Source organism: Parasteatoda tepidariorum, chromosome 8 (genome assembly GCF_982258835.1).
Source record: "Parasteatoda tepidariorum strain Cologne lab strain chromosome 8, Ptep-v5.0, whole genome shotgun sequence".
Lineage (NCBI taxonomy): Eukaryota > Metazoa > Arthropoda > Arachnida > Araneae > Theridiidae > Parasteatoda > Parasteatoda tepidariorum.
Genome location: NC_141762.1, coordinates 15,204,023 through 15,215,508, shown reverse-complemented (window position 1 = coordinate 15,215,508; position 11,486 = coordinate 15,204,023). Strand labels below are relative to the sequence as shown.

Sequence of the window (11,486 nt, the reverse complement as noted above, 5' to 3'; positions counted from 1 at the left end):
AGACGCCAATAGATGCATCCATCCTTTCCCACAACTCCAGATAGAGAAAGAGAATCGTTGGAATCCAAATACAACTTGAACCACATTGTTGAAGGCTTAACAGGACTCGTGGATCAGAATCAAATCGTTACAAGTTTAATGTGATGTGAGGACCTACCGACTTGCATTTATAAGACTATCGTAAAAAAGAAAAAAAAAAAAAATTTTTTTTTTTTTATCAATGTAATTGAGAATTTCAGAGAGTTTTAAAATCAGAGAGTTTAGAGAGTTTTCAAATTTTTTCATCCTGCAACATTTGCAACTTCTCATTCTTGAGGGCCTCCATGGCTCCTTCAATTCGGTGCAGACTCTCGTTTGCCAACGCGTATGATTCTGTAAACCGTTTAAAATCGTCTTTTATCTCGCGATGGAGGACGTTGCTCTCCTCACTCAATGTTAGCACTTTCTCAATATCATGTTGGAGTTTTAAAACGACGTCTCTGAAGATTTTTCGCTTAGGAGGTATGCAATCTCGATAAAAATCAATTTTGTCACGTTCGTCTGGAAATTGGTTTTGCATGTTTATTCCATCATTCCTGTATTTACTTGTTAGATTTCCGAGTAGTGTTACAATATCAAGAAAATTGTAATGCGCCCAACCGGACGATTCATAGAACTGTTCACCTAGTCCACAAATCGATCGAAATAGGGATTCGTCTTCCTGAAGCAATGGTTTCACACCCTCCAGGCAGTGTTCAATTTTTGAAATGCATTCTCTGAATTTAAATTTCGCATTATACAGCTCAGTGTCGTAAAAATCAATTTGACATTGCGTAGGCATATTAAATGTTTTTCTGCCGTAGTAAATTGTTTCACACAAATCTCTCGATATTTTTTTGCGGCACTCGGGGCAAGTCTGACGTACACGGACCTTCAACCATAGATCGAGACATGGCCTGTGGAACAAGTGCTTGCAGGGAGTTTCATAAATTGGTTTTAGCAATTTAAAAGAAGTACAACAGATTGGACATTCATCCTCATCCGCATTCATCCCCATCTCCATTCTTAAAGACAATGCAGAAAAAAGAAATGTTTGCTCCAAGAAATCCAGATGAGTTAAGATCGTAAAGCCTTTTTTTTATTAATCTATTCAAAATGATTTACAGCATCAATGATATATTGGTTTAAAGTACATATTCAGGTAGCGTGAAATACCACCCACTACTGCAATCCAACGGTGACACTCTTCCCGACCGCAAGACTCGCACCGTCCGATGGGCGGCTCAGGCAAAGTATCCAGAGTCACAATCTTTATATCGTGAGCAGGATGATATTTCGGCCACGTGCTCAGGATGTCGCTCCATAATTTCCGTGTCGTGTCGTCTGGTAAGACGAGGGTCGTTGCGTTTAGGCTAGACAGTTTATCAAAGAGCTCCTGCTTCGCAATGGATCCGTCGCCAGACTTGCACACATAACCATTGGTGATTGTAAATCCATCAGAGCGCAAGCAGCAGATGGATCGCGTAGACAATCGTGGGGTCATTTGTTCAAGCTTGGCACGACCCGTGTTGTAAAAAAATGGGGAAACAGTCTCTAGACCGAGAGCGTTTCCCCATTTTCTTACCCATCCCTTTTTTGGAAAAAGAGATGGAAAAACCGTGCGTGTTCAAAAAAACGCTTTACATCACGTCACAGTCGTGGGCCAACCAATTTTTGAGAGCACACAGTTTGACGTTGCCACAATTTTTTCTCATGGATCTCGAATGAAATCCACACGACTTTTCAGCATCGAATGGGAGGAGGTCGAATCGTGGGCAACCCCAGGTCCCCAGATTGACGGCGGGTATGTCGAGCTCTTGTAGGAGTTTAGCAGTCGCATCACAACCTTTAAACGTTAGGCGGTTGCCCCCTGGATAGGCTTTCAGGAGCTGTAGGTAGATATTTTGCAGGATAGTTCGGACGTTAGATTGTGGCTGCACAGATTCGTGAGGTCGACTCATCAAGCAAAGTCCATGTACGTTGGCGTAGAGAAATTCAGCCGACAACAGATCGAGGTGGCTTTGCGGTGCAGAGTCGATGGAGAAGCCGACACGGATCGGTGGTTCCTCGTTCCTCACCGAGAGAGCAGAGAGTTCTCGCACGTAAAACTGTTGGTTGATCATGTAGCCGTGGAGATGAACAAATCCACAAATGTGAGATTGCTGGGTCATGATGGCTAGAGTTGAAGTGAGAAGAATAAAAAAGAATATAAATCATAACATTCTTTAAATAGGAGATAAATCAATTTACACAGAAAAGTCAATTTTGTTGTAAAATTTCTATTTGAATTAGAAAACAAGTTGAATGCAGATGTTTTTATAAATCTATATGATATTTTGCAATTGAAATCTAATACTTCTCAAATGTATCTTCTTAAATCTAAAATTGCTGTGTTACCATTAACATTTATACATTCTATCACCACATTATGTAATTTGGTTTCAAAATATTTTGCAACAAAAAAATAAAATTATCAACATAAAGGCATTTTGTATTTTTTTTTTAAATATATAGTGTGTTTGCAACATACTTCTGGAAAAATTAGAACCAGAATATTTATTTACGCCAGTCACTTTAAGTAGCTTTGATAAGAATAGCTTTGATTTTAATGATATTGATTTTTTTTTGGACAGCTTTGATTTTAATGAAATTTGATGAAATAGACAACCAAGTATGTATAACCAAGTAATTCTACAAATTTTTTTATTTTAATTGTAAAAATTGTCCAAGTTGTGAACGGACATGTTGAAAAATAAAATGTTTATTTCTTTCAAGTGTTTTAAAGAATGACAAACCCAATTACATATAAATTTTTCTTTATATATGTTTAAAAATTCTAAATACCATCACAAAGCTAAGGTTTAGGCATAGTTTAGCAAGGTTTATACATATAAAAGCATAACTGTTATATTGGAGTCTTTCTAAAAAGTCAAAAATTGTTTTTAAACATTAATTTTGTTAATGGTCATGATCTTCCTTAAAAAATGTTTAAACAATTATACTGACAAAAAAATTTAGATTTTTATTTCTATGGGCATTATATCTAGTTTTAGCTGTAGGTGCATATAATTGTACAGCATATTAATTCTGTACTAATATCCTATTTTTATCCACCAATAACATATGAGAAAAAATTCACTAATTAAATGCAAAAATAAAACATGTGAATTATCATACCATTCAAGCGTAAGAAAATATGTTGTTTCTTAACTAAGGCAGCTTCTCTTTTTTGAGTAGAATATTCATTTTGCCTTAAAACAAGTGTTATATTTGGCATTGTTTCATCACAGCTAAAACTTTCATCTAAACAAAGGTCTAAAAAATAAATATGGCTATCCACTGTTCCAACAACAACAATGCCAAACATATACCTTAAACGCCGATTTAAATAATGAGTCTCCATACACACTCCTCCATCGCCACTAACAACATCTAATGACGATACCTAAATAAAGATTAATAAAGAAAGTTATTCCTTTAATAAACAATTCCTAATAGTGACAAGTGCAATGGAAGCATGTCATACATTGTAAGTAGGGAAAAAACTTTGCCATACAAAGATATAGGCCAAACAATTTTTTTCCAGCACACAAACGGAAAAATAACAAGACATTAAATGAAGAAATAAAAACTGAGATTCTTGATTTCTGAAGGTTAAACAATGATTACGAGAAAGAAACTTTAAACTATGAAACATTTATTAGCTTGTTTCTTACATTAATTTGTGAGGGGAGAGTAGATATCGACAATGTCATCCTTCATCTATGAAAAGGTACCCCAACATAGAATCGAATTAGCATGTCTTATATACTAGTGAACTGGAATTGTATATTTGCAGTGGTAGATACACTACAACTTGCTTGATTATTTCTTAGATCTCACATAAAATGTAACATATTTTCTTAGCTCTCTGAATTTAATTAAACCTTGATACCATGAAATTAAATGCTAGATAATAAAATTATTAGACATCAAAAATCATATTTTTAACTCTTCAGCATAATTAATAACTGTGTTGATTTTAAAAGTTACACAGCAAGTATTTCAAAAAATTTTAAAATGTTTATTTCTTCATTAGCACTTCGTTGAAATTCCTCTAACATATCTCCTAATGCTCTAGCCTCTTAATATTTGATTCTCCCAAACACCACATACTGCAATATTAGGGCATCTGCTTATGCAAATGAAAATTGGTTTCTTTAAAAATCCTTAAATTAGTAAGTTCATTCCAATCTTAAAAATAAAGTTTCTTGTACAGATATCTTATATGAATCCTACTAAAATAAATAGTCAGGAAATTGCTTTTCAAACATGGCAATTTGTTTCTAACCATGGCTTAAAGAAGTGCTTTACGAAATTATACTTGAACAGCTTTTAAGAACTAAAGCTTAGGAGAAATTTCAAATTGAAATTCAAAATTCTTCAGAAATTGAGGGAGGGGGGATTTGTTTTGGCAATCAAAAATATTTTATGAAATTAAGAGTCACCAAGAAATAAATTTGGACATAAGACTTTACTCGAATTATCAGAATAACAAATGAGTTAGAAATCATTTTTCGTAACTTGAGGTTTGACAGAATTAGCTATTTTACTGGATTTTTTAAAAAAAATTTTATGTTTATCAAATTCAATTAAAACAAAAGCTAGGAGAATAATATTGAAAAAAAAAACTCAAGTATTAGTTAAGGACCTTCCAATGCCAAATTAACCCCAATGGCTATTACAAAATTTTTTTAACAAATACTACCTAGGAAATAAATTTGGACATAAGACTTTACTCTAATTATCAGAATAACAAATGAGTTAGAAATCATTTTTCGTAACTTGAGGTTTGACAGAATTAGCTATTTTACTGGATTTTTAAAAAAAAATTTTATGTTTATCAAATTCAATTAAAACAAAAGCTAGGAGAATAATATTGAAAAAAAAAACTCAAGTATTAGTTAAGGACCTTCCAATGCCAAATTAACCCCAATGGCTATTACAAAATTTTTTTAACAAATACTACCTAGGAAATAATAATAAGATTTAACAGAAAAAATTATCTAGTTAATTCTTATTAAAACCTTATAACAAAAAAAACAAAATGAATGATGAACGAAGCAGACATATATAAAAAAATAAATAATGATTACCTATACTAGATACTCTGATATTTTTAATACTATAATTTAACAGCATGCAAGTTTTGAATCACGCATTAAAACAATTACTTTTTATGTGCCTTATTTGTACCGATTTTAACATAAATATAAGTGATTTTTCGAACTTGTTTTTTTTTTCTTTTTCCCGTTAATTGCTGCATTATTACTTGTGATTTAAAATATCCTGATATTTTAGCACAATATTACAACTCGTGAAATTCGATTCTGTTTTAAATTTTTTATGTAACTAGAAATGTAATTAAGTATCTTGGCAAAATAGCCACCTTCCCGAAGAGAATAATAATATGAATAAAAATGAGATGTGTACATTTATATTAAACCCGGTCCCTTTAAAAAAAAAAAAATTCAAAACATGTGCATATTTCTTTAGTCCCATGAACATGTGCAAGTTTAAGAGCATGCACCCAACCTATTGTTTTTGTTGTCACATGATTCAAAATTCACGATTTAAAATCACATATAGCTATTCGTATTCTTGCGTTTAAAATACCATACATTGTTACCTTCTCGCAATTTAAAAATCATACACCAAGATTCATATTCACGCTATTTAAAAACCACATATCGTGATTTATATTCACATATTTTAAAAATTAGAAGTAGAGAGCCGTCTTTTTGCAACTTAGCACATCTCGATTCGTGCTGATGCGATTTGAAAATCACTCATCGCATTTCTAATTTATGCAATTTAAAAATCACAAACAGCAAATATATTAAAAATCACATGAAGGTTAAACGGGTTAACTGACAAAAAAATTTAGTGCCTAGAACAATGATGTTTATATAACAATTACTATATTTGTTTGTTTAACAATTTATATGTTTATATAACAATTGCTGTCAATATACTTTGGCATGCGGCCCTTCATTAGTCAATCTGCTGCACATGTGGCCCTTCACTCAAAAAGGTTGTAAACCCCTAACCTATACAATAATTTAACTGAAGAATATTAAAAATGTCTAATAAGTAAAAATAATAACGCATACTTTTTCTGGTATTAAAATTGATTGCACAACTTTTCCAGTATCAACATTAAACATGCATATTTGACTTTCTTCATCTTGATCAATAGAGACAAGCAAACACTGATATGATATGTGTGAGGATATAAACTCAACAACGTTAGTCACTTTAGCGGATGGATTATTTAAAGATTCTGCAAAACAATATTTTCCACACCATCTTCCAGTTTCAGTAGAAAAGATGTTGATGCTTGTATTACGAACTAAACACATCCATAAGTTATCTATAACAGAAAGAAAATGTTTAATAAGGTTAAATAAATAAGTTTTAAATAAAATGTTAAATAAATATAAGTTTTTCTAAGATGAATACTTTAAGAAGACTTTTTATCAGTTATAATATCAGATGAAAATAAACACAAAAAAACTATTTTGCATTAAATTTAATTAATATTTATCTTTTTAGAAGCAAGAGGTAAACATGATCAATATGCAATGAAGCAGCAAAATTTTCAGAGAAAATAATTTAAATGTCTTTTTTTTTTCCTCAAATAGACCACAGTAGTATAATACTTAAAATGAATTGCTGTGAAATGCAAAGTATTTAAATCTTTTAAACTGTGTTTTGAACTAGTATGCATATATATACACCTGATTACCTGACACCAATCAGATCCTTCAGTTATCTGACACCTCTTTCGTCACACACTTCATCATTATTACAGCTGATGTTACCCAATTATTGATTCATTTTTCAATTTTGGGTTGTAACATATCAATTCAGCAAACATATTTAATGCTGTGATGACGATTCTAAAATTTGACTGCTAGAAAATGACAATAGGGACATTTAAACTGACATCTTTTTAATTACCTTTTACTTTTTAATGTCAGTGATCAATAAGTTATAAGTAGTAACCAATAGGAATATGTTTCATTTCAAAGTAAAATAGTGTAAACAACTGATTGCCATCAACAAGTACCAATATTTGTAAGATTGATAAAAAAAAAAGTCAAGAGATATAGTTAAGCCTCTGGCAAAGACATCTCTATTAAACAGAAAACAAAAAAATATTAATGACTTTATTAGTTATATTGTCTCGTTTTTTTTAAAATAGGAAGGTAAAATAAAAGTGTGGGCTTTTATAAAAATTTATTTTAATCGCTAATTGTTCTGAGTTATTTTATTCGTAGTTTAATGTTTATCGACAAAATCAGTTTCCCTGATTATCTAACACTTTCGATTTTTCAACATACCCCCAATTGGTCAGGTAGGTGTCGGAGTAACTGAGCTTTACTGTATTATAAGATTGTTCCGCTATTTAGTATTCTTTTTTTGGGTACTGCAAACAGAAAGAACTTCTCTAACAACAGTAAAAAATTCTGTATGATTTAAAACTATGCCTTTACTGCAATTACTGATACTGAATCATTTTCTGGCTACTAAAAGTCAACAAATAAGAAGGATATTATAAAAAAAATAATTAAAAAGTACAAATACTTTTTAACTATGCTGTTCGAACAAAAATCGTGCAAAATTGAAGGAAAAAAAATCAAAAAAACAGTGTACTTTCTATTGGAATCAAGCTTAATTCAATATCCAGTACCAATAGATAATAAACTAGAAAAATGTAAAATCCAAAAACAAAAAACTTATCTTACTATGGACTGTACATTATGGACTATGTTATTTTTATCCTTAAAAAAAATATACTGCATTAAATATGCATATCAGCTCTGTTACTTCATTTTCAATATTTGAAAATTATAACAATTTTCTCTAGGTAAGTAAATAAATTCATTAAACTAATTAAAATATAGAATGTTGCATCCTACATTTAACATATAAATACTTATTATTTCCCATTTGGACTACATCATTTGAGCCATTTCTTTTTAAAAAAAATGCGTTTTATCACTCAGTGCTTGACAGTAAAGGCAACTCTATATAAGCAAATGAATAATCGATTTAAATATCATTAGAAAATAACTTACTTTTACTGATAACACCATATGTGTTATCAACTTTCTCTGAGTCATCATGAGGATAAGATGGAAAGGTTATAGGTACTAAATCAGACACTTTCGAAGGACGTACAATTCCTTTCATATTGCATTCCTAAAACATCAATGTATGTAAGAAATTTCAATAAAAAAAATTGGCAAAAAACAGTCCTATATACAGGTTACAACAGTTAAAAAAAGTCTCAGTTCATCACATTTAGAATAAGTAAATATTTCTTTGTAGAAAATATGACAGAAAAGGCAGAGCATAAGTACTAACAACTTATCCTTAAAATTTATCTAAAGGTATTCATTTGCAAAGAACGAGTAAAATTTAAGATTGTACTGGTTATGCTGCAATTAAAAGGAAATTTTCAACATTTTTATAAACTCTAATATAAATAACAAACTTTCCCAGGAAACTTCTTCAAAGTTTTTATTTTACTATGTTAGGTTGAAAAGACAATGTTAACACAATTATAATTCAAATATTAAATAAATAATAAAATTAGAATGAAATAAATAAATTTTTAATAATGAAAACAGCCAATGTAAGTAAACTGCATTATTTTGTATTTTATTTAAAGCTTAATTATTTTAGATAGCTTAAGATACATTTTGAATTACCATTTTTTGCCTAGTTTTCTTTCTCCATTTTCTTCCTAGGGGCCGTTCAAAAAGTACGTACAACCCGAAGGGGGGGAGGGGATTTGCTATTTTGTACGGTTTTGTATGATGGGGAGGGGGGAGGTATTATACAAAGTACGTACAAAAAGTTGGGTGTTATTGTTTAAATAATTTAAATTAATAAATTATATTAAATAAATATTTAATTTTTTTAAAACATAATTATTTTAATTTTTATGAAAAAGGGGGGTAGACTAATAAAATGTACGTACTCTAAGGGGGGGGAGTAAGACCTTGTGTACGGTTATGTACGAAGGGGGGGAGGGGTTAAAATTTCTCCATTTCTGTGTACGTACTTTTTGAACGGCCCCTTACTACCCTGGTAAATCATAAACAGCTGATAAATAAATGTAAATATTTTTGACTAGAATTAAACATTGCACATTAAATATATATCTAGTTTTATAACTCAATTGACTAATACCAAAATTTCCAATACAAAATTATTATCTTAATTTATATAAATACATTCTTAAAGATCATTGTGCGATCATTCCTGTATTGAGCTCAATGGCATATAATCACCAAATCTTAGCAACTTCTGGGCAGCAACACACAAGGAACCACAAAAACATCACAGGAGGGGACCAACTGCATAACTCATAGCCACCCCCTCCCTGTGGAAAATCTCTTTTTTTAAAAAAAAATAAAGCTTACAAGTTTAAAAGTCATTTTGCGCCTCCTTGATGATTCCACTTGGAGTGACAGATCAAGATAAGGAAATATCCCCATTTCTTCATTTATTTTTTTCTTGGTAGTAAAAAACTTATAACTCAAGAACATTTTCCTAGCGTTTTATTTCCCTCAAGCTCAAATACTAACTTTCACCTCTATTACTACTAAATTATAGAAACATTTAATAAGTTTAAAACGTTTTAAATAATAAACCTATACCTGTCATTGAATGAACAGGAACTGCAGTATTTGTTATAGATATTTTCTCAAAAACAATTAAACATAAAATTTATCATTCTGATTGATATATCAACAATCATAAATAAATTAAAATTAATGACTTAACAGCAATTATATCGCTGAACACTTTCTGGAGGCAGCTCCGAGTGAAATGTGTCTAACTTCGGTACTCGCCCTTACCATAAATCTAAATTATCACAGAGTGTTAATTGTAAGTTCTTAGCTTTCAAAATCAATCAATCTATAATTTATTTGTAATTTGGACAGTTTAGAGAATTGAAAATTCTGTCGTAAAACATTAAAGTTGAAAAATCTACAGATCCGAATAAACATTCCATGATTACAATTTTCACAAGGAATAAAGTAATAAACAAAAAAAATTACCTAGAAATATATGCTTGAATGCATTTATTGAAGATATAACAAGATATGTACGATTTTATAAAGTAATGTAAAATAAACAATTTAATTAAAATTGTTTTACATTAGTCCATGGGTTCCAATTTGCTCACTCGTATTGAGTATTGAGTAAAGTAAAGTGCGGCGTGCTCTCTGCTTTCGCTTATAGCACTGCGTTTCAATAGGTAAGGCTTAATTTAGCCTATCAAAATTTATTTGAGCTCTGAGGCTCTTCTTCAAATACAACATGCTACCACGGAATCCAACAGGGAACTCGCTCACTCGTTGATCTGTAAACAAATTTGAAATTTCTGTTGCCATTTAAACTTACAAATTGGTAACCAAAAAGAGCTAGTAAGTTTCATTTTCTGGTGCTTTTCGCTTTATGAGAATCTTTACCTGTTGGCAATCGAAATGAACTGCAGATGGCGTTAAACAGAACTCTGTACTTATGGCAGCACTTTGCATTCTTTCACCATTAACGTGTATAGAGAAGGAAGCACGTTAGTTTCTGTCTTGATTTTTAAAAAGATTAAAAACTTTTTAGTTAGGAAACTATATGGAACTGAAAAATCCATTGAACATAGCTTCAAAATGAAGTGTCATGGAAATTTCATAAGTAGTTGTGATAATTAAATACGGAAAATATAAGATAGGGGAAAATATCGTGATACAGTCACTCGAAAAAATAGATAAGCACCGTGACCCTTGCAAAATAAAATTGAAAACGCAAAACGACACAATAAATAGTCTCAAGCCTCGGTTCTCACTGCTCTTTTGTCATGACACCATGATTGGAAACGTTATCACTGCCCTCTCGTGAAGCAGTCCATTGTGTATGTGAAATGGGTGACCACCCCAGAGAGAAAAGCCATGTCCAATGCATTTTCAAGGTGTCCAAGGGGTCTGCACCCAAACGCCCAATGTTGGCTCTGTGTGTATTTTAAAAAAATGGGACGAGTCCCCAATAAGGGGGACTCGTCCCATTTTTTAAAAAAAAATGGCTTTTGACATAGAGTTAGATTTCGTGTCGGCAAAGGGGACACGTCCTGTGTAGACGCGTGCGCAACCAATTGTCCAGACACTGTGTGTGAAACACGTGCTGGCAACGAGTTTGATGAGGCATTTCCAACATTTCCTCCAAACAAATCGGGCAAGGCTCGGGTGGGGCGTAATACCAGCTTTCCAAAGGTAACGAGAAGAGGCAATTGCGAATTTCGCTGGCTAGGCGAATCCGCAAAGCGTCTGTCACGTTATAGCCTTTCCTAAACCAATCAAACACAATATTCATCATCCATCTCATGCCGAAGCGATTGAAGCATCGGAAAGCTGGGC

The 11,486-nt window shown here is 31.7% G+C and overlaps 1 protein-coding gene across 1 annotated transcript; it reads right to left on the bottom strand.

The window, feature by feature from the left end:
• Positions 1-1,095: 1,095 nt before the first annotated feature.
• LOC147805752 (uncharacterized) lies at positions 1,096-10,474 on the bottom strand. Its single transcript, XM_087149869.1, has 5 exons — positions 10,137-10,474; positions 8,142-8,265; positions 6,171-6,430; positions 3,196-3,463; positions 1,096-2,194 (listed from the first exon to the last, which is right to left on the bottom strand). Exons 2-5 carry the CDS (start codon positions 8,254-8,256, stop codon positions 1,659-1,661), a joined length of 1,179 nt encoding a protein of 392 aa, XP_087005995.1. The 5' UTR covers positions 8,257-8,265; positions 10,137-10,474; the 3' UTR covers positions 1,096-1,658.
• Positions 10,475-11,486: the final 1,012 nt, after the last annotated feature.